The following is a 25,505-nucleotide window of genomic DNA, read 5'->3' as shown; positions in this document are numbered from 1 at the left end:
CCAAAAATATAGACTTCCTAGATTAACAGAGGAGGAAGTAAATTGTTGAATAGTCCCATTTCAGAAAAAGAAATAGAACAGGCAATTAAACAACTCCCTAAGAAAAATCCCCAGGACAGATGGATTTACATGTGAATTTTACAAACATTCAAAGAACAATTGCCAATGCTATATAAATTATTTGATAAAATAGGAATGAAGAGTCCTACCAAATTCCTTCTATGATACAGAATGGTATGATACTAAACCAGGTAGGTTGAAAACAGAGAAAGAAAATTATAGACCAATCTCCCTAATGATATTGATGCTAAAATCTTAAATAAGATATTAGCAAAAAGACTACAGAAAATCATTCCAAGATAATACACTATGATCAAGTAGGATTTATACAGAAATGCAGGGCTGGTTCAATATTAGGAAAACTATCATATAATGGCCATGTTAATAACCAAATTAACAAAACCATATGATCTATCTCAATAGATGCAGAAAAAGCATTTGATAAAATCCAACATCCATTCCTATTAAAAACACTTGAGAGTATAGGAATAAATGGACTTTTCCTTAAAATAATCAGCAGCATCTATTAAAACCATCAGTACATCATATGTAATGGAGACAAACTGCAACCATTCAATAAGATCTGAGTGAAACAAGGTGCCACTATCACAAGTACTATTTAATATTGTATTAGAAACGCTAGCTATAGCAATAAGAGCTGAAAAGAGATTAAAGGAATAAGAATAGGCAAATGAGGAAGCAAATTATCACTCTTTCCATAGACATGATGGTATACTTAGAGAACCCTAGAGATTCTTAAAAGTTATTAGAAATAATCCAAACTTAGAAAGTTGCTGTTATAAATAAACCTACATAAGTCATCAGCATTCTTATATATCACTAAAAAATCCAACAGTCAGAGTTACAAAGAGAAATTCCATTTAAAGTAACTACTGATAATATAAAATATTTAGGAATCTATCATAAGGAAAATCAGAAACTTTATGAGCAAAATTAAGACCACTTTTCACATAAATTAAGTCTGATTTAACTAATTGAAAAATATTAAATGCTCTGGATAGGACGAAGCAAATATATAAAGATGACAATATTACCTAAACTAATTCATTTATTTAGCTATACCAATAGACCCCAAAAACTATTTTAATGACCTAGAAAAATAACAAAAAGTCTATATGGAAAAACAAAGGTCAAGAATTTCAAGGAATTAATGAAAAAAAATCAAATGATGGTAGCTTAGCTAAAAGATCTAAAATTATATTATAGAGCAGCAGTTACCAAAACTATTTGGTATTGGCTAAGGAATAGATTAGTTGATCAGTGGAATAGAGTAGGTTCATAGGGATAAAACAGTCAACAATATAGCAACCTAGTCTTTGGATAAACCCAAAAGATCCAGCTTTGGGATAGAACTTACTGTTTGATAAAATTGCTGGAAAATTGAAACTAATATGGCAGAAACTAGGATTGATCCATACTTAACTGTGATACAAGATAAGGTCAAAATGGGTTCATGACCTAGGCATAAAGAATGAAATCATTAATAAATTAGAGGAACATAGGATAGTTTACATCTCAGACCTGTAAGGGAAGGTCTTATGACAAAGAGAACTAAGATCATTACTGATCACAAAATAGAAAATTTCGATTATACAAACTGAAAAGTTTTGTACAAACAAAACTAATGCAGACAAGATTAGAAGGGAAGCAATAAACTGGGAAAATATTTTTACAGTAAAGGTTCTGATAAAGGCCTCATTTCCAAAATATATAGAGAATTAACTCAAATTTAAAATCAAGCCATTCTCCAATTGAAAAATGGTCAAGGATATGAACAGACAATTTTAGATGAAGAAATTGAAACTATTTCTAGTCATGAAAAGATGCTCCAAGTCATTATTAATCAGAGAAATGCAAATTAAGACAACTCTAAGATATACTACACACCTGTCAGATTGGCTAAGATGACGGAAAAAGTAATCGATGATTGTTGAGGGGATGTGGAAAACTGGGACATTGATTCATTGTTGGTGGAGTTGTGAACGAATCCAACCATTTTGGAGAGTAGTTGGAACTATGCTGAAAAGTTATAAACTGTGATACCTTTGATCCAGAGACTACTGGGATTATATCCAAGAGATTATAAAGGGAAAGGGACCTGTATGTGCACGAATGCTTTGTGGCAGCCCTTTTTGTAGTGGCTGAAACTGGAACTGAATGGAGTCCATAGTTGGAGAATGCTGAATAAATTGTGGTATATGAAATTATGGAATATTACTGTTCTGTAAGAAATGACCAACAGGATGATTTCAGAAAGGCTCTGGAGATTTACACTAACTGATGCTGAGTGAAATGAGAGGATAGGAGATCATTATATACTTCAACAAAATACTAGATGATGACCAGTTCTGATGGATCAGGCCATCCTCAGCAACAAGATCAACCAAATCATTTCTAATGGAGCAGTAATGAACTAACAGCTTATACCAGAAAAGAACCTGGAGATGACTAAAACCATTACATTGAATTCCAATCCTATATTTATGCACACCTGCATTTTTGATTTCTTCACAGCTTAATTGTACAATAATTGAGTCTGATTCTTTTGTACAGTAAAATAATGTTTTGGTCATGTATACTTATTATGTATCTAAGTTATATTTTAATATATTTAAATCTACTGGTCATCCTGCCATTTAGGGAGGGTGGGGGGTAAGAGGTGAAAATTGGAACAAGAGGTTTGGCAATTGTTAATGCTGTAAAGTTACCCATGTATATATCCTGTAAATAAAAGGCTATTAAATTAAAAAAAAAAAAAAAATTTTTCTTACCCTTAATTTATTTTTTCCTCCAATTAGATTTATCTGGAGGTAAATTAATGCTTCAGCACTAGTCCTTTGGGGCTTTGGATCATTAGGTTTTTGTGAATAGTTAGATTAATTCACAGTTCTTCATTAAACAATATTGCTGTTACTGTGTACAATGTTCTCCTGGGTCTGTTCACTATACATTAATCAGTTCATACAACTCTTTCCAGATTTATATACCACAAGTTGTTTAGCCATTCCCCAATTGATGGGCATCCTTTAATTTCCAGTTCTTTGCCACCACATACAATGCTGCTATATTTTTGTACAAATAGGTCCTTTTCCATATTTTTGGATGTTTTGGGGATATACAGTTCTGCTGGATCAAAAGATATGTAGTTTGGTTGTCCCTTAGGCATAATTCCAAAATGCTCTTCAAAAATGATTGGAACAGTTCACAATTCCCCAATAGTGCATTTGTCTCCATTTTCCTACATCCCCATTAACATCTAACATTTTCCTTTTGTCATATTAGCCTCTCTGACAGATGTAAATTAGTACCTCAGAGTTGTTTTAATTTGTGTCTCTGATCAATAGTGATTTTTTTCATGACTACAGATAACTTAAATTTCTTTGTCTGAAAACTGTCTATTCATATCCTTTCACATTTATCAACTGGGGAATGACTTGAATTTTTATAAATTTGACTCAGTTTTCTATATATTTGAGAAATGAGACTTTTCACAGAGATACTTGAAAATAATTTGCATTGCTTTTGTTTTTTACAAGAAAATTTTTAAATTTATATAATCGGGGAAAAGAAGGAAAGAGAAAAATTTGGAACACAAAGTTTTGCAAAAGTGAATGAAAATTATCTTTGCATGTATTTGGAAAAAATAAAGTTATTATAAAAAAAATAAATAAAGCCCAGTCTCAGACTCACTTTAAATTTTTTTTAATTAACTGAAGCATAATTTATCCTAACAATTTTTCAGCAACTTCTATGTCTCTATCAATATTCTTTGTTATTCTCTAGCACTTTTTCCTTTTTTATCTATGGCTACAGTTATTGTGTGATGATTTTCTGTATTTCAATTCTTTTTTAAAGCTCTTCATTATGGGGCAGCTAGGTGGCACAATGGACAGAGCACCAACCTTGAGGTCAGGAGAATCCGAGTTCAAATCTGGCCCTGGGCAAGTTATTTAATCCCAATTGCCTCAACAACAACAAAACTGCATTATTTAATAAAAATTTTAAACTTATAAAATCGAAATTGTCTACAATTTTGTAATGTTTACATAACTACTGTCCCAAATTCTCCCTTGATCCAGAAATATGACAAATTATTCCATGCTTTTAATTTGCTTATGGTATCACTCTTTAGATATAAATCATTTACTCACTTTTATCTTGGTATATATGGTAGTTACTGCCATATATTTTCCAATTTTCCCAGAAGTTTTTGTCAGTTTGATAAACCGAAAAGGCTTTTTGGGTTTATCATAGGTTAGATTACTATGGTCTTTTACTATAATGTAATTCATAACATATATTTCACTCATTCATCTTTTTTATTTCTTAGCCAGTAGCAAATTGCTTTGATAATAACCAACTTATAATACAGTTTTAGAATCTAGTATGTCATTTTTTTCATGGATTCTTTTGATATCCTTGAGCTTTTATTCCAGATGAATTAATAATTTCGACTAGCTCTATAAAATAATATTTTGAAGTTTTCTTGGTATGGCACTGAACAGATTATTTTAGGTAGAATTGTCATTTGTATTATATTGACTTAGCCTACCCATTAGCAATTGATATTTTTCCAGTTGTTTAGACATGACTATTAGTTTGAAATGTTTTATACTTATGCTGATATAGTTTCTGGGTTTGTCTTGGCAGGTAAACCCCCAAGTATTTTATATTGTCTACAGTAATTTGTAATGGAATTTCTCCTATTTCTAGCTTCAGAACTTAAATATGTAGAAATGGGGACAGTTTATGTGGGTTAATTTTGTAATCTGCAATTTTGCTAAAGTTGTTAAAAATTTCAAATAGTTTTTTAGTTAATTATCTAGGATTTGGTTTTGTTTCCTCATTGTCTATCCTAATTCCTTTCTTTCCCTTTTATTACTATGTTAACATTTCTAGTACAATATTAAGTAAAAAAGATAATGTACATCCTGGCTTCAATCCTTATGGTATTGTGAAGGCTTCTAAATTATTTCCATTACATATAATATTTGCTGATGGACTTAAATATTAACTATCAATTTAAAGTAACATCCATTTATTCCTAGACTCATTAGTGTTTTCAATAGGAATGAATATTTGTATTTTGTCAAAGGCTTTTCTTGCACCTATTGAAATAATCATAATTTCTTCTTAATTTTGTTATTGATATAACCAATTATGCTGGTAGTTTTCCTGATTTTGAACAACTAACCCTGTATACAACTGATATGGTACCAATCTCACCTAGTTCTAATGTATGATCACTGTGATATATTGTTGAGATTTGTTGCTAGTGTTTTATTTAAAACTTTGCATCAATATTAGGGAATTTGGTCTACAATTTTCTGTTTTGGCTCTTCATGCTTTGGGCATCAACACTACATTTGTGTCCTAAAAGGAATTTAACAGAACTTCACCTATTTTTCCAAATATTTTATGTAATATTGGGATTGTCCTTTAAAGATTTGATATAACTCACTTACGAATCTGTCTGGTCCTGTAGTTTTTCCTTAGCAAGTTCATTGATGGTTTCTTTTTCTAAGATTGGGCTAAGCATTTATTCCTTCTTCTGTTAATCTGGATAATATATTTTATAGATAATATATTATATATATTAATATAATAGTATATAACATATATTCATCTATTTAGATGACTGTCAATTTTATTAGCATATAATTTATTATTAGCAAAATAATTGTCTTAATTTCTTCATTGGTGGCAAGTTCATATTTTTCACTTTTATACTGGTAATTTGGTTTTCTTTCCTTTTTAAAAATCAAATTAATAGTTTATATATTCTCCTCCCCCCAAAAAGAAAAGTCACCTAGTTTTATTTATTAGTTGAATCCGGTTTTATACATTGTTTTATTACTCTCTCCATTGATTTTCAGGGTTTCCAATTTGGCGCTTTATTGGAACTTTTTAATTTGTTCTTGTTTTAGTTACATGCCCAGTTCACTAACCTGTTTTTTTCTCTATTTTGCTGATATAGAGATGTGAATTTTCTCCTAAATGTCACTTTTGCTACCCATAAAATCTGGCTATTTCATTTCATTGTTGTCATTTTCTTTAATGCAATTATTGTCCCTATGATTTATTCTTTAGCAGTTTTTTTTTAACATTAAATTGTTTTATTTCCAATTAATTTTAACCTCTCCATAGTTCATTATTGAATATAATTTTTATTGCAATATGATCTCAAAGTTTATTATTTCTGTTTTTCTACATTGGTTGTGAAGCTTTTCTATCCTAACACTGTCATTTTTGGATAGATGCCATGTACTCCTGAGAAAAAGGTCTATCCCTTTCTCTCACTACTCAATTTTTTCCAATTATCTACCATATCTAATAGCATCTTTTATGTTAAGATTTATCTAATTCTATACTGTGTATACCCTTTGACTCAGCAATGTTTCTACTGGGCTTATATCCCAAATAAGTTATAGTATATGAATGCTATGGAATATTGTTCTGTAAGAATTGATCAGAAGGATGATTTCAGAGAGGCCTAGAGAGTTATACAAACTGATGCTAAGTGGAATGAGCAGAACCAGATTATATGCTCAATCAGAATTGATGGATGTAGATCCGATTTATATTGTTGTCTCTACTTGTGTTGTGGCAATTCATTTAAGAACGATTTTCAGAAAAACCTGATGAGTTTTGAATGAACTGTATGAGATGATTGCATAATGATTTTAGGTAGAGCCAAACAAACAATTGATACTAATACAAAGAAGGGGAATGTTGGATTTGGAACTGCACTTAATAGGCACTAAATGTTAAACTATAAACCTAATTCCCTTCCCTTCACCAGGGAGTGAAATAGAAAGTAAAAAGTATGCTTTTCTTTAGAGAAGTAAATGTGAATATGTGATAAGTTTTGTAATTAAATATTTCTGTGAAAAAGCAAAATAAATGGCTAAGCAGATAAATGAGTAAATTAACTTGACTGAACATATAAATGAGATAATATAAATAAACAATAATATATAATATATATAAATTATATAATAATAATATATATGAGATAATTCTCTTTAGGAATAAAATTAAATCCTCCTACAGGGTAATTACTATGGTACTAAAAACATTAGGTATCAATAAAGAAATGAACAATAAAATTGCTCTATTTTAAGGATTTGCTTTATACTATTATGTGATCATCACCATAGACAAATTGATTTATTTGTAATGAAAGGCAATTGAAAAATAAGATTCACCTCTAATCCTCCACGATTTTTTTCCTTCTTTCCCATTTCCATTACAAATATGAGTAACACCTTACCTTCCATCTCATCTGGCTTCAAAGTCTGGTAATCAATGCTCACTGATCACATATTCAAGCATAGTTATATTTCCTTCTGGACAATACTCTACAATGGCTTCCTTCTGTTCACATAAATATCCTAGTTGGGGATCTGCTTACTTTTTTCTGCCCACTCCCATGTAACAACTACAGAGATTCTTAACAGTATGGGGCTACAGGTAACCCATCCTCAATCTCCAATAGCCCCATGTTGCCCACATTGTATTGTTTGGCATTTCTTGGCCTGTCTTTGCAGGAAATGCTGAACTATGAGTTAAGAAGCACTAATCTAACCTAGGTTTCCTTAACTGTAAAATGTAATAGCACTTCTCACAACTGTATGTATATACAAGCTATACAAATGCCAGTTAATTGAGAGCAGAGATCATTTGTTTCACTCTTAATACCAAGTATTTGATTTTGTGACTAATTTTTACAACATAAAACTTCTGAGAAGAAAACCATCCATGTGAAGATTCCTGTCAGTGTATTTTGTTTGTTCCAAGGGGTTATACGAATTCTTCCTGTAGATGACCAACACTGAAATTTATTTCAATGAATACAAGGTATTATCCACATGCACTATACACTATTTGCTTGCATGGAGGGAGAGGGGTCCTAATCATATGAATGCCATGAATCTGTAACTCACTGGAGATATATTCAAGTCTTAACCACTACTTGCATGGTGTGCGTGTGCGTGTGTGTGTGTGTGTGTGGGGGGGGGGGGGAGAAGAGGAGAAAGCACAGGTACAAATGGGGTTAAATGACTTGCCCAGGGTCACAGAGGCAGGAAGTGTTAAGTGTCTGAAGCCAGTTTGAACTCGGGTCCTCCTGACTTCAGAGCTTCTACTGTGCTACTTAGCTGCCCCATGGCCATACTTTTAAACAAGAGACTTCAATATTTTATGACTGAGAATCAATACAAGAACCATAAAAGATATGTTAGGTCATACAACAACTTTTTTTGTTGTGCAAGACACATCACATCTTGTCTTTGTATGCAATCAGTTTTTTTTTTCCTCCACTTAGTTCTTCCTTTTTAAATAATCATGCCAAAAAGGTCATAATATTCAAAGGCTATAAAGTTACATTTAGATAATGTTTTTGACTGTATTTGATTTTAAAACCTAATTTTATTTTAACTTTTAAAAAGTTAAAGTTAAAAGACTTAATAGATCTAAAATGTGCAGAATGCTGGACCACTGTTTTTATTGACCCAAACTTAAAGGCTAAAATATATGTGTGTGTATGCATGCATATGTAGTGTATGTGTTTATATATCTTATATATATATTTCATAATAGGCAGCAGACCAATATGGGAATAACTAGAAATAATCTGTTGATGCTCAAGCCAAGCATGTTAGGAACATTTGCAGTTCACATGCCTATTTAGTAGTGTTTTCTATCACATCAATGATAAATTGTCACTAGAACAATATAAAAAACATACACAGATAAATGAAACAATGACTATGATGTTTGAAATATAACTGTTATGGACTATTAAGACTTTTTTCATTTGTTACTAATTTTCTTTGCCTCTGGTGTTCCTTCCTAATAGGTTGGTATAGTATTAATAAAGAATGTGAATCAAGATTTAGCTAATAACAGGAATACTGACATGAGGAAAAAATTAAGTCAAATTAGTCAAATTGAGAATCTGAGCTCCCTCAGCTAAATTAGATGTGCCACAAAAGATACATATTTTAAATATGGTTTAAATTACCATTTTAATACTTCAATGAAAGGCAACAAGTCCAAGATGAGATTTGCTTTGTTTTTATTAGAAAAAATACTTAGGCAAGGGCTACAATCATCTGTCAATTATGAATGACTTACAAGGACATGAAGCAATAAAATAAAAATACAGATACAAATTATATATCCGATTATTGGCAATTTCATAACAAATTTAAGATAACAATGGAGATTGTAGATTACTTTATAGATACAGAATAAAGCAGTAGATGAAGTGCTCCAGCAAAAGAACAGAAACCAAAAGAAAAATCCAAAAGAAAAAAGAAATGTCACATTGCTACAGAGCTTATGTATAATATTCTTATTAAACAACCTTTCCAGAATGTCTTACACATTAATAGTGCTGTAATTGCACTTTAATTTCATGACTCATTATTTCTAGAGCTTTTTAACCCACTGGTACCAAGAAGGCCTCTCATGTTTATTTTTTTTAACTTTTTTTTTTTTAAAAATTAGGTAATTGCAAAATGCATTGTGTATCATGAAAATTCTCATCTTGGAACCAAAGGGTTAATTCTAAATTCTTGTCTCTTCTTTAAAAAATTTAGCGTAAAAACTGCTGGTTTTTATATTTACTGTAGTAAAGTGAAAACTCCTCAATTGGGAGGATTTTATGCAGTTTGACTGCACATTACCACATACTTTACAATAGGTCCTTCCAACAGTAAGGAAATGATTGATTTCACGGTCACTGTCAGAAATGAGTGCCATAATTCTATTATGGTTACTGTTCATCCCTCAAAGACTTCTGGAAGGATGTTCAATGCTATTTCATTTCTTACAACAGATATTAACAGTAGTACATAGTCCCTTAAGTCTCCAAAAGACATTTATTGTTAAGGAAGGTGCTTTTATTAACAATTCTTCTGGCAGCACTAGTGAATTACAATATCCTTCAATATTATTTCTACCATAATATATACATTTTAACTTTCATGCCTCTAGAAAAACATCTACAGTACATTTCATAATATAAAAATATATTACAAATCTGCTGAATTATTTACAAGCAACGTTCTATTATCTCTATGCAACATTTTTGTCTCCATACAAGACTAACAAGTTACACAATTTTCTATTTAAAGTTTAAAAAAAATCCATATGGCTTCTTGCTTAATAAGCAAGAAAGTGATTTTTTTATTTTCTTTCCCCAAACCAACTTTGGTGCATAAAGAATTCAATTTCCAGATATGTTTAAAAAAAATAGTTTTTTGTTACATCAAAAGAAAAATCAATTGCTTTTCTCATGAAAAAAAAAAGGTCTTAAAATGATAACACCAAGAATATTCAAAATTTTTGAAAGAGGTTTTTCAAAAACCGTTAACAGATTCATTATATAAGTAAATATTAACATACTGTACTCCATGAGAAAGCCCTAATCCTGAAAAGGGAGTCATCAGACATACTGCAACACTCTTAACAGTTAAGTTTCAGCCCTAAATCGATAGATGAAATTTTTGGTTGATTGCAAATGACGTTCACTGTTTGCTTAAATACAAATTGAATACTTTTCTTAGAGTTCTGCAAAAGAACACAAATGGCAACCAATCACATCTATTAATCATAATTGAAAATTAAAATTATCTCCTGACAATTTTCATTGTCTTAATAGAGTTTAAAATCAATAAACACTGTAGAGACATATATTCTTAGAGTGCTTTCGAAATTTGTTAAGGGCACAAATTGTAATAATTTTTTCAAATACTACTGGAATCACTAAAGAAAAGCAGCTTAAAGCAGCAAGCATGCAAAGCTTTTAAGAAGTTGTTCCACTAAGTTGCCAGAAGAGTGGTTGCTCAGTCTCCCACTGTACCATTCCATGAAAATGTGGATATACAGTAATATATTAATACATTCCACAGAAGCATCTACTTCATTCACAGAATGTTTACACTAAGCATAAATATTATCTAAGTACTGGGGGAGGGAGGAGAAAAAAGGAAGGGTTTGACTCTAATGTGCAACTTTATTTCTAAACCCATTGTCAGTGACTAAGACTGTAGTATCCCCCGTTTGCTTTATTTATGTATTATTATTTTTTACCTCTTCAACCTCTTCTGTGGCATTGTTCTGGAAAAGAAAAAATATGTATTTTACTGTAAAGAGTTTTTTTTTAATTATGCAAAAAACTATTCATGAATAAAGGGTTTCATATCAAGTCATATACATACAACTGAAAGTATTTCTTCGACACTTTTCAGTGGAATTTATTCCACATTTTAAAATTCTACCTACATACTATTTAGCTTCTAAAAATTTCCTTATCAATAAATCTGAAATTTCTAGATTCTTAAAAAGTATTGATATTTGTATTTTCTCCAGTAAGATGTTTTTCTATGAGATGTCACGATGAAAAAAACAAAGACATTATAGAATTCTTTTAGTATAGTTTAGATAACTGACACTAAGGCTTGTTTCATTAATTTATCAACTGCACTATTTCTATCATAAAAAAATTGTCTAACCTAAGTTATTTTTTAAATGTTTTTCTTAGCCCCTTACTGGAACAAAGCACCCTAATGGTACAGATACTGTGGCCCAGGTAAACTACAAAGATGGTCCACAATCCAAACTCTAAAGCCTACTGCACTTCCATGGGGGATTAAAGATCCCATACTGGGTCGTCATCTAACTAAATGTAGGGGGCCAGGAAATTATCAATGATGCTTGAAAAGAAGTCATGAATAGAAAAGTGCTCCGCTCAAGGGGAGGAAGGACACAAGAACTATCAAAACTGGAAAGGATCAAAAAGAATCCAAAAAGGAGCATCATAGGGGAGGTTATATGGATACTCGCCCTCCAAAAATGCAAGAGATGCCTATTGCACTGGGACTTTTCTATAATCAAATTATATAACAAATGCATTACTATAAAGGTCTGGCACTCTATATGGCATTCAATGCTAAGCACCTCTATATAAAGATTGTAAGAGCAGCACCACAACACAATACATTTACTAAATAAAAGTAGTTAATAGCAAATAAAGACTTATTTCCAACCACCACTTAATGATCTTGAGACACAAATATACCTGAGCACAGGTATACAGACAAAGTAAATTTTTTTAAAATACAGGAAATTCATTGAAGAAAGGGGAACAAGGAGAATAAATTCAAACACAGGATAAATGTCTCTATGCTCATAGACTATACTTATACCTTTAGGAATTTTTTTTTGAACTGAATTGGGCATTTCACCATAAAGGGTGAAAATTCAGAGCAATTATATTGGGGTGCAATTGCTCAAATAAAATGAACTAGAAAATTGTGTTTCAAAATATCTAAAATGAAAATATTTCTCTTATTAAGTTTATTAACTTTGCTCAAAAAAAATGTTCAAATTAATGAGAATTGATTCCCATTATCAACTGCAAAGCAAATCAATTCAACAAAAATTTACTAAGTGTGGATGTTATTTTAATCCTATTTGTCAAAAAATGATTGGCTACATAAATTTCCTTTTCAGTATAAACTTGCAACAAGAGTTAAAGTCTTTATTCTGTGAATTATTGTTTACATATAGTACACCAATGCAAAAGCATGTCAGATTTAAAAAAAAAAACTGTTAAACATGACTATTGTAACTTAATTTAATCATGTGTCACTAAAGAAGCATTCTTTTTTAAAAGAATCAATTATTTCAACTACCTAGAACATTTGATATGCACTTCTTCCCTCCCCCAAAGTCTAACCAAAAAAAAAAAAATTAAATAAAATTTAAAAACAAAAACAAAAACAAAAACAAAAAAAAAAACAAAACAAAAAAAAAAAACCCAAAAAATAAAAAATAAAACCCGTCAGTACTTACATGGAAAGTACTGGTTTCAAAGCAATACTACATGTATTGTACTGTACAGTAAATACTTAAGATAAATTTGGACTTGAAAAAAATTGGCATACAAACCAGTATGTGATCTTAACAGAAGTGATCTTTCAGGATTCCACTGTATGTACTTCTTTTACTAGCATTTCTGTACACCAAGCACAAAAAAGTAAAATACACTTGGTAAATAAACATAATCCCTCTTTCTCAGTAACTAGATTTCAGTTCATGAAGGTAGATTATTTAAGTATTTCTAAAAACCTCAGAACTTGCTGGGGACTAGCCAAGATTGATATTCCTCTCCTAACAATCTCTTGCATTAACTTATCAACATTTTTTTTCAACATTTTTTTTAAATTAAGCGAATCTTACTAATTAAGCTTTCTAAAGGAAAACTTCAATATGAAATTACCTGTATATGTTTGGGTCCAAAAGCAAGGCAGTGTCTTTGGGTAGCTTTGATAAATGAACTACTTTAGTTTTTAGTTGATGTCGTTCACTTTCGTTTACCCACACATCAGGCAAACTATGAAAAATAAAAATAAAACATTTTTTTAAAAAGATCTTACCCCTATGGTAAATAATAAATGTACAATTATAAAACTTAAATGAAATATCTGGCCTTAAAACATTGTTGCTACAAACTATGAAAGTTGATGTTTCTTAAGGGTTATAGCTTTTAAGAGATAGGATATAATTGTTTTATTACTCATGCCAAATAAATATTTCAATTTTGAACTGAAAGATCCAACTTGTTGATTAAGAGTTAATGAGGGAAACAATGTCCCAGATAGGTCAAAAATCTTAATAGAATCCTGCCATTAGCTGTCTTGGTGTTACCTGCTCAAAATTTAGTTTAGGGCTTGTGTAGCCTACTTTTTGAAGGTACAGATACTGATCAGCCATTAAGATATAAATACCTACCCAAGAAAACTACTTGTATAATAATAGTTTTGTATTTTCTTTTCTTGCATTTTTTTGTATAATAATCATTTTGTTTTGGGTTTTTGCACTATACCATTATTGTCTACCTTCTATAAGAATATTTTTAATGCCCCCAAAATCCAACCTCCCTTCACCCTCAAAAAGGCAAAAATATTGAACAGTTTAGTATATGTAAAGAGAAAAAATTGGGAGTATTGTCAACAATTGGTTAAAAGAAAAGTAATAAATTATGTTTACTGTTTTAACATATATTGGATTACATGTTATCTAGAGGAAAGGAGTGCAAGTAAAGGAGGAAGAAAAAATTGGAACACAAGATTTTGAAAGTTCAATATTTAAGATGTATCTCAAGTAAAAACCTTTTTAAAAAGAGTGTTTGCTATTATAAATCTATAAACAAGATTATGCTATCTAAATCTATAAACACAAAACAGTAATTTTTAATACTTACATATCTTCTGGCATCCAATGAAGCAGCAATTTTATCTTTCCAGAATCTTCTTTTCTCTTGGCTATTACCTATTCATTATATTTAAAAAGACAAAAAGTGAAAAATGTCCATTTTTCATAAGGAAAAAAGCATTTTCACTTTCCACTAGCACAATATCTCATTCTTTATGGCAACTAATTACTCAAATCAAAACAAAAACTGGCCACTGTATTTTTTTTAATTCATTGTTAAAACTTTTGTAATTATGAAGTACACCAAAACAAAGAATACACCTTACAAATATCCAGTGTGAATAAAGTTGTATTTCTAGAAGTTGCATTTCATTTTTATCTCCAGAAAATTATTTGAACAAAGCATTTCTAAATTTAAATTTAAACACAAATTAAAGTGTGTTGTTTCTAATAATATTTAGCTAAGCAAAAATTATTTTTTACATCTTTCTCTGAACACGAGTTAAAGTACATAGTCAATGGTAAATAAAGTTAAAATCTGAAAAGTTAGCAAGACACATTTACTTAAATTATTTACTATGTTAAGGTACACTTCCTAATTCTACATTATTAGAGCCTTGTGAATGTTTTCCCTTTAAATTTAAACTTTTTTAAACTTCCTATCTAAGTCAAGTCCATCTTTTTTTAATTAAGGACAATTAAATCATAAGAGAACCTTAAAAATACTGTTAACAAGAAGCATCTTAGCCTAGGATACTGAAAATTTAAAAGCTAGTCAAACAGTAACCAAGATTCTGCTGACCTCTTCTGGAGAAGACACAAAAAGTTCTAAACAATTTTCATTCTTTAAAAAAGATGACAAAAATTTAACATGACTAATTATAGTAGAAATGGTTTTCTAATAAGTATTCTTAAAAACTAAAAAATAAAGACTTTTGGGATCTTAATAAATTTAATTCACACTCATCACTGAAAGACTTGAAGTTCCGTTCATGACAGTTACTTTTTTCACCTCCTATATTCACTTACATAATTTTTCATTAAGAGTCAGTAGATGCTAATTGAAATGAGCAGAACCAGATCATTATACACATCCAAGATTACGTGGGGGCAGCCAGGTGGCACAGTGGACAGAGTACCAGCCCTGAAATCACATCTGTTCTCAGAGACACTTGGACAATTCCTAACTGTGTGACCCAAATTGCCTCCAAAAAAAAAAATAATAATAATGATCTTATTACTCACGTCCATCAATTCCCACTTCCCTAAAGAAAATAGGGGTGAGAGTACAATTGGGTAAATAGTCATTCACAATCCAATGACAAAATTCCGACAAAATTCCAAATTTCAATAATTGGAGTCAGTTTTGTCTTCATAAAAGGTTTTGCAAGGGAACAATTGTTCTTTCTGGACTATCCTGTCCCCTCATTCTATCCTGGACTATCCTGTTCATCTCCTATCAGCAGTGACTCAAAAGTATTTAGCATTATTACATTTGTCTAAGTGTGGTTAGTGGGAAAGGGTCTAACTTCATCAGTGGAGGCAAAATAAAAATAGCAGAATTTGGTTCAACTAATAACTATATAAAGAATAGAATTCTTGTAGCTTATATTCTAGCCGCTGCTTGATGTTAGGGGGTAGGCATGTCCATAAAATTTGGGGGAACAGAAATTCAGATGGATTTTAGAATAAGAAAATACAATCCTTATAGTTCTTGATTAAAAAAGCTTTGCGTGCAACTGAATCCCAAAGCAGCCGAAAATACAATTTTTTAAAATCAGGAAAGCAACCCTTTTGGAAATGAGATCTGTGTATTATATTTTAAAGGGCCATCCAGAAAAGGGATGCCCAGTATACTAAAGGGACAAGGTATGCTATGAAATGAACAGCAAAAAGAAACTTACAAAACTTATGGAATTATCAAAGATTTCTGATAAAAGATGCTATAAAAAAGAAATTAAAGGGAGATTATGAAGAAAAGGTATAATAAAAATTGCAAATATGGATTGGAAAAGCCTCCAAGATCCCATGTGTTCGACATCCCTAGTAGTGTGAACAAGATTTATTTTAGCCTGAATGAACAAAAAGAAAAACGGTTGGGGGAAAGAGGGAGAGAAATAGCAGCAAGTGTATTAAATTTCTCTGCTTAAGGATTTGCTTTTCTCTCCCTCTCACTACAATACTCATTCCCCAATAGATCAGTCTTAAAAGGAATTTAAGCAGTTACTAAAAATGTACATGAAGTATACTTCAACATATTTAACATGTATTGGACTACCTGACATCTAGAGGAGGGGGTGGGGGGAAGGAGGAGAAAAGTTGAACAGAAGGTTTTGCAAGGGTCAATGATGAAAAAATTACCCATATTTTGTAAATAAAAAAACTTAACTAAATAAAAAATTAACTAATAAAAGTAAAAAATAAAATTTACATGAAGTTCTTACTCAGAGATTACATAATTGGGATTGTGCTTCAAGGAAGTTACTAAAAATTGGAGTAGCATTGGGCTTATACCCCAAAGAGAAAGAAGGGAAAGGGACCTGTATGTGCCAAAATGTTTGTGGCAGCCCTGTTTGTAGTGGCCAGAAGCTGGAAAATGAATGGATGCCCATCAATTGGAGAATGGTTGAGTAAATTGTGGTATATAAATGTTATGGAATATTATTGTTCTGTAAGAAATGACCATTAGGATGAATACAGAGAGGCTTGGAAAGATTTGAATGAACTGATGCCAAGTGAAATGAGCAAAACCAGGAGATCATTATATACTTCAACAACGATAATGCATGAGGATGTATTCTGATGGAAGTGGATTTCTTCAACAAAGAGAAGATCTAATTCAGTTCCAATTGATCAATGATGGACAGAAGCAACTACACCCAAAGAACACTGGGAAATGAATGTAAACTGCTTGCACTTTTGTTTTGCTTCCCAGGTTATTTTTTACCTTCTGAATCCAATTCTTCCTGTGCAACAAGAGAACTATTCGGTTCTGCATACATATATTGTCATCTAGGATGTATTGTGACATATCCCACCTGGGGGAGGGGGTGAAGGGAGGGAGGGGAATTGGAACAGAAGTGAGTGCAAGGGATAATGTTGTAAAAATTACCCTGGCATTGCTTCTGTCAATAAAAAGTTTTTATTATTTTTTAAAAAATTATAGTAGCAATTTTTTGTGGTACCAACTAACTGGAAACAAAGTAAATGACCACAGATTAGAAAATGACTAAAAGATCATTTCATGACTGCAAAAGAATATTGCTGAGCTGGGAAAATGTAAATGATCTGTAGCAGAATACTGAAATAAACAAGAGCCAAAAAAGAATACACAATGACAATATAAATAAATATATAGTCATATAAAAAACTTTATACTGTAAAATACTTTTGTTAAGGAGAAGAAATAGAAGGGACTGCTGTAAAATACATATATTTTTAATATTTTTTCATTTTAATTTTTGTATTTTGAAAAGATAGAAAAAATTGATAAGACAGGAATGGGAGAAACTGATTTTTTTTAAAGTTACAACATTAGCACTGTCTGTATAAGATAGGAAAAGTTATGTCTAGACAACAGGTTGGCTAAAAAAAACTGTAGCAATGTTAATAAAGCTGTAAGTTGACTTAAGATCTCTGATGCAGAAAGTTCATCTCTAAATCTTGTTCTAATCCAATCATAATTGGGAAAATTTAACAATTTAAATTTACTGATAAAAGACAGTGATAAAATGGAGTGGTTCCACAGGTACTTGCACAGGAGTTTATGTTACATGGAGATGGAGTTTATAAGTTTGGATAAGGAGACTCACACAAGATGTTATTCACTTAAATTGTTTATACAATAAGGTAAACACCAGTGCTGCAAAAGAAAAAAATCTATTTACAATTCATTGTCACAGAGGAATTAAGATATGTGCACCCTAATTGGAACCCTTCAGAGTCTTGAAGATAAGTTACAAGAATACTACTCTGAATATTCTATTTAGAAAATTGAACCAGATTGTCCACTTAGATCCCTTCAAAAATTAGATCCCTAATATTCTACAATCTTAACTTTGAATCCACTGATTAAGTAATATGGCTTATATAACTGATGATCACCTCAAAATAGATCTGCATTTTCTTTTTTGAAATAACAAATGATAATGTGATAACATTATTTTTTAAAATCTGCCTCCACTATCCAAGTTTACTGACTCTAGTGGTTTGGTTTAATAAGGTTCGATGTTTTACACTTTATGACCCTGGGTAAACTTCTTCCTACTAATCAGTTTTCTCTACTGTAAAATACCATTTGTAAAGCACTGAAAATACTAGCAAACAAACATAACATGATCACAATTTTTAGAATATTGTACTGTATTGTATTGTTTCCCCCAGTGATTTTTTTCCAACTAAATCTTATTCTGTGGTTTATCTAGACAAAGGACCAATAATTGAAGCAATTTCTCCTGACTTAAACTAGTTTGCCCAGAGATTATTATCTTTTTATTTTTTATCAATTTATTTTTCATGACTTAAATCTGTATGTAGTTCCAAATTAGAACTTTCATTTGAGTGTTTCATTCACAGATGTGATGTGCTAATAATTTAAAGGAAAAATTATGACAAGATAAAAATCATATACACCTTTTTGTATTTAAATTCCAAAGCGTGCGTGTGTATACATATTAACAACAACAAAAAAAAATACTTACAGTACTATGAAAGACAACACTGTGTCCTTTTCCTAAACTTTCTATATGGGCTGACAGGTTAAAGCATATGGCTCGATGTCGTATTGCATCCAGTGTCTGTGCATCAAAAAAGTCATGGGGTCGTGCTAAAAAGAAAAAGGCATTTTGAAAACATCAGGCAAAAATGTGCTTAATGACCTTTGTGTCCTTAATCTCCCCCATTCCATTAAAAGAAAATTAGCTCTAGACAAAGAAAATCTGCAACCATGTTTCTACCTTTAACCTAGTAATTATTACTCTTTTGTAATTTGCCGTTATACCCTAGAGCTCCAGTCCCCCACAACACCAATTTTCTATTGGACATTTCACATGAAAATCTCAAAAATCAAGATGTCCAGTTTATCCCTAAAAATCTGTTTATCCAAAAGCCATTCCCTCTTTAAAATTTCTGCCAAAAAAATTGATAAAAATGACATCAGCTCGGGCAGCTATGTGGCGCAGTAAATAGAGCACCAACCCTGAAATCAGGAAGATCTGAATTCAAATGCAATTTCAGACATTTCCTGGCTCCGTGACTCTGGGCAAGTCACTTAACCCCAATTGCCTGGGGGGGGGGGGGGGGGGGGGGGGGGGTGTAGGAAGAGAGGGAAGGCATTAGCTCCTTTTGTCCCATCTACAAGATATCCAAAACTGTTTCTACCAACTACAAGGTTTTGAATATAAATCGTTTTTTTTCCTCCTCTCCACAGTTATTACTTTCACTATGTCCTCCCCTCAGCGATTAAGAAAACTGGCTGCTTAATTGGCCTCCTATCCAATCTATTATACTGATACCAAAATAATGTTCCATAAACACAGATCTTACCATGTGACTTTTTGAAGTACTATAGCTTCCTTTTGTCTTTGATTGTTCTGAATGTTTTTTAAAGACCCACCAACCTACCATTCAAGCTCACATTCTTGAATTCACATTCCTCATTCTATGGTCCAATCAAAAGCTTCTACTCAGTAATTGAAAAACCTGCCAATTTCCCATCTCACTTGCCTTTGAACAGGTCTTATGCCTAGAATGCAATCTCCTCAGATTAGCCTCAGCAAGTCCCTAAAATAACTTAGATCATTTTGCCAACCTTCACAATTGTTTGATTTTGTATTTTTATAAACGTATATTGTCTTATCCATTAAGATTAAGCTCCTCAAGAGGATTCACTTTATTGGGAGGAGAAGGGGAAGAAGAGACTAACTATGTATGTGTACTATGTATGTGTATGTATACATAAATATATCCTTTCTTAACTATAGCCTACTGGGGGAAAGTAAAAAAGGAGCACAGCAGAACAAAAAACATGGAAGAGATAAAAAAGGTGATCATGAATATAACTTCTACCACTGATACACTTTCTTGAAATGATGTATTATAAAGCAGGTTTTCAAAACCATTTCAAATTCACTAATAAACAGAGTAATAAAGTAGTCAATGACAATAGTGTATGATAAGCCCAAAGACTAGTTTCTGGGATAAGAACTCAAAATGGGTTCATTTATAACATCCCTTCAACAAAGGGTGATACTATAAACAAATTAAGAATTCAAGATACAGTCTCCCTTTCAGACTGGTGTAAAAAGCAATGATGAAAGCATACAAATTGTGCCCAAAGGACTACGAAACTGTGTATACCCTTTGATCCAGCAGTCTCTAGTGGATCTGTATCCCCAATGAGAAAATGACCCACATGTGCAAGAATGTCTGTTAGTCCTATGAATCTGATAAAGTCACTGAACCTTTACTGGCTTCAGTTTTATTACATGAGACATCCAACCATCTCTTGTCATCCCCATAATGATATTCACCAATATCACTATTTCATCTTTACTGTGACATTGAGATTTCCCTCTTTTATTTCTCCCTCACTACATGCTTTATTTCCAATTGCCTAGGCATGCTCCTAACAAAATGAATCTATACAAAACCCAATTCACCTTTTGTCAAATTTATCCCTTTTCCAAATTTATTTCTGTTGAGAGCACAATCATTCAGTCAACCAAATTAATTTCTCTCATTCCTTCACTTCTAAAAGCCATTGAAGATATATATCTCACAATCATCTCAGATCAACAGACACTTATAGAGAAGTGGATCCCTACGTTCAATCTCTCCCCCTTTTCTAACCAACATACCTTTTAGATAGAGCTCAATAAAACTTCCCCCTACACCTAGGAAAATATGAATTCCTTATTCACTATAGCACTACAAATTTATCTAATATTACCTCTCTTGCGTCCCACATTATTACATATTGCTGCCTTAAACAATCTCACACTCTCTGCCTCTGTGCATTTATGATTAATTCTCAAAATGAAGAAAATTCAGAAAGGTACTGTGGGTTGTGGACTTCCTTACTCACCAACTGTGCAACTACTTCATGGACCTCTCTACAATTTAAAAAGGAGTCAATCATTCTTAGATTTTTCCCTTTGAAATATATAACTTAGTCTCCCTAGTATATCATGTTATCTTCCCCTATTCCCTCAATTTAACCCAACTTTAAGGTTCATAACTTTGTCCACTCATTTCAAAGAAACTTGTACATTTTTGTTCACACTATTTCCTAGGGATCCTACTGAGACAACCTAACTTTCTAACTTCTTACCTATCATTGTAAGTATAAATCATAAACTTCTCCATAATTTCAGATATATTCGGTTTAATACTGATGAGAAACAAATTCTGTTACAACCCCATATGAAGTCTCATGACTAAACATGGGAGATCATGAAATTATAGTTTATTATTATTGCCAATTTTATATACATATGTATCAGAGGTTATATAAAAATTTCTTGGGTGATAAGGGGTTACATGTCAAAAAAGAAACTCTGAATAGGAAGGAAGGGATAGAATTTGTAAAGTTAAATACTTACGTAAAGAGCGTCGTCTTTTATTCTTTAACTTCCTCCTCTTGTTCATTCCAGCCTTAGAAGGAGATTCCTCTTTGGCCTTTGGCTGGCTGGCAACTTTTGAAGAATTCTGCTGACTAAAGTGTGTGGGCACATGACGGGCTAGCCCTCCCTGAGATGCAAAGCTGGCATTACAACCACCAACAACACACTAAATTGAAAGAAAAGGGGATACCATGAAATTCATAATACACATGTAAGTATTAAGCACCTGATGAAAAGTGTCAACAAGAGGTTTAGATGAGGTATTTTCCCTTGTCCCTGAAATTATAATAGTATATAAAAACAGCCAATAGCCATTAAGTATACAAAATACTGCTTAACAGCTTTGGAATACCTTAGGTTATTATTGTATTTTAATATATAAAGTACTAGAATATTAATGCAAATGAGAAAAACAAGGTACCATCCCTTGGTTATAACTTATAATACCTATTTGGCATAACCACTATAATACAAAGTTTCTTTGTTATATTTTAGAAGTACAGTGGATGCAAGAGTTCAAAATATTAATTCATCTAGGTAGCCCTTTACAAAGGGCTTACAAAATGATTTACAAAATGTAAAATGGACGCTTTACATTAAAAAGTTATCGCACAAATAAAACCAATGCAATCAAAATCAAAAGGAAAGCAGAAAACATAATAAATCTCAAAGACCCACTAAAGTTAAACTTCTAAGTCATTTTTTTCTACTTATCTTTTTATCTATTTTTCCCCCAGTCTTTCTTTTGAACTACTCAATTACTAACAAGACATGGTTTACATTTCCATACATTAAACATAAACCTTTTTTAAGTGGTCTCTATGATCCCATGTCAAATTTTTGATTAAGTTGTAGGTTTGGGGTTTTTTTCATTTTTTTTTTCCATAACAAAATCCTGGAAGTTTGACAATCAATTCACTGAATGTCCATTTTGGATTATTTTTGACAGAACTCCAAACCAACCTTTTGATCTTGAATATAACTGCATATATGCATACTGCTGCTACATATCTGGGGTAAGAGCAAATATACTTTATTTAGAAGAGATAAAATCTGTCTTTAAATTTATAAAAATTGAGGGGGGGATAGGATAAGGTTTAGTATAGGATTGGGATAATAGAACCTATTTGAAAGGTATCTTTCTAAATTCAGATAGGGCAAGGTAATGGAGTGAGGTGAGAACAGAAGGGAAGCAGAGGATTGGTTAGGTAACAAAAAGGCAAAGTAGCAGGAGTTAGAGAGAAAGGAACAGGGTGAGTGACAAAAACATAGGACTGAACAAAAATAGGAAAAGGATGATAGGGGGAAAAACAGAAGGAATTCATCCTTAAAATGGTAACCACTAACATTGTTGAGATAAGAGTAGGATTACTAATGCTAAAAACAAATAGGACTAATTATGATCTCAGAAAATTAACCAAAAAGGGAATAGGGACACTATCGGCAATATTAATATTGGTTTAGTTATTTATGTACGCTAAGAATTAGCCATTGAGAGGGTATTCATCAATTGGAGTTGTATTATGATTTTTAAAGTTTTATTTTTCAAAAATACAAAGATGGTTTTCAACATTCACCCTTGAAAAACCTTTGTTCCATATTTTTCTCCCTCTCACCATCACAGCAAGTAATCCAATGTTAAAAATGTGCAATTCTTCAATATTTTCCTATATTTATCATGCTACACAAGAAAAATCACACAAATGGTAACAAAAGGTGAAAATGCTATATTGTGATCCATATTCAGTCCCCATAGTCCTCTTTCTGAATGCAGATGGCTCACTCAATCACAAGTCTATTGAACTAGGGCAGCTAGGTGGCACAGTGAATTGAGTCCCAGCCCTAAATTCAGGTAGTTTAAATCTGTTCTCAGACACAAAAATACTCTAGACAAGTCTGGACAAGTCATTTAACACCCCACACACACAAAAACAAAAAACACCACAAGTCTACTGGAATTGTCCCGAATCATCTGATCCTTCAAAAAACAAAAAACTTAAGGTGGCACAGTAGATAAAGCACTAGCTCTGAAGTCAGGAGGAGTTCAAATCTGGTCTCAGACACTTCACAAGTCCTAGCTATGTGACCCTGGGAAAGTCACTTAACAAGTCACAAGTCACTTAACCCTAATTACCTCAAAAAAAAAAAAAAAAAAAAAAAAAGCTATCATATCTGCCTCTAAGAGTAAAGAACAGATTCAATCTGAATACAGACCAAAGCATATTTTTCACTTTTTTTTTTGTTTTAGTCATATAGAAATACGAGATGACTGCACATGTGTATTAATGTATTTCAAATTGCTTGGCATCTCAGGGAAGGCAGAGGGGATAAACTTTGGAATCAATTTTTTAAAGTTAATTTCATTAGACACAACATTTGAAATGTTCATTACATTATCCTTTTGGTAATCCATTATCCTCACTTTTGATCACCATTTTTGATCAAGTGGTAATCAAATCCTTGCCTAAGGAGGTAGGAAAATATTCTATGTAACATTTATAGATCAGAAGTGCACAAGAAAAGGAGTATCCAGGGTGAAAAAAATCATTTTAGCTATCTAATGTAATAATCATTGGAGAAGTAAATCAATTTCCTTCTTGCATGCAACATACATCTTTCTTCTCAGATGGTATATTAAAACGAGCAGCAATCTTGAAAATCTAACAGCAAGTAGAATATGAAGAGTAAATATTTATTGTTTTATATGTTCATGAATTTATCAAAATTAAAAATAGATAATATGTATTCCCAGAATACACAGTGGGAATTTGTATTCCCACAATACACATATGGCAAGCACTTTTTTGGTTAAATTACTTTCATACCCTAATCTCCCCGCTCATGTGCTATCATTCCTTTCAAACTACTCCGGATCTGTGAAATGGATATTTATCTTATTTTGAATTTGGGGGGCAACTTATCTCAACTGAGTTTCTACAATTACTGGGAAAAACACCCCTCTCACAAATATACTTTTATCCTCATTTTTTTTATAGATGACTTCCTATACTTCCATGCATTCTACACCTTTAACTACCAGCTGAACTCCTTGCTTTCATTATTCAAAGAATATGGTTCTTTATACCACATTTCTTTTTACCATTTATTCTATTTTACCAAAGTTCCTATTTCCTACTACTACTAAAGTTCTTAGATTTTGTCTTACCTCTGTTACTATAGCTCCCATCCCAATTTAGATCCTCATATCATTTCTCACATGTACGATTGTAACATCTGCCGATTGGTCTTCATGTTTGCAGTCCCTCCCCTCTCCAATTCATATTGCGCACAGCTGTCAAAACAATCTACCTAAAGTTCAAGTTTCATCATGTCATTAAAGTGGTCTGTGGTTTCCACTGCCTTTTAGAAATCCTCCTTTTTGTTCTAAGAGCCTCCACATCTTGGCTGCCAAATTTTCATTTCCTGCCTCTGTAAATTGAAGTTGTTTCTCCAACCTGAATGTATTCTCCACCTCCCAAAGCCTTCCTTTAGGACTCAACTGCGGTACCATTCCTCTATTAAGCTATACCTGACACACCTATACCTGACACATCTAGTACACTTTCCCATTTTCCA

General features: G+C 31.9%; 1 protein-coding gene across 2 annotated transcripts in view; it reads right to left on the bottom strand.

The window, feature by feature from the left end:
• Positions 1–9,143: 9,143 nt before the first annotated feature.
• Positions 9,144–25,505, bottom strand: part of AEBP2 (AE binding protein 2) — a 39,433-nt gene continuing 23,071 nt past the window's right edge. Inside the window, exons 4-9 of one of the 2 annotated variants that reach the window (XM_031938412.1) lie at positions 21,909–22,095; positions 19,008–19,132; positions 14,357–14,424; positions 13,373–13,486; positions 11,182–11,208; positions 9,144–10,659 (exon numbers count right to left, since the gene is read on the bottom strand). In XM_031938412.1, the coding sequence (XP_031794272.1) occupies positions 10,617–10,659; positions 11,182–11,208; positions 13,373–13,486; positions 14,357–14,424; positions 19,008–19,132; positions 21,909–22,095 (564 nt within the window). In that variant the 3' untranslated portion in view covers positions 9,144–10,616. Of the gene's footprint in view, positions 11,209–13,041; positions 13,109–13,372; positions 13,487–14,356; positions 14,425–19,007; positions 19,133–21,908; positions 22,096–25,505 lie in introns of both variants that reach the window. The other variant, XM_031938411.1, reaches the window with a different exon arrangement.

The sequence above is a fragment of the Sarcophilus harrisii genome, chromosome 5 (assembly GCF_902635505.1).
Source record: "Sarcophilus harrisii chromosome 5, mSarHar1.11, whole genome shotgun sequence".
NCBI lineage: Eukaryota > Metazoa > Chordata > Mammalia > Dasyuromorphia > Dasyuridae > Sarcophilus > Sarcophilus harrisii.
Note: the sequence above shows the minus strand (reverse complement) of the source record. Positions and strands in the feature narration are given on the sequence as shown.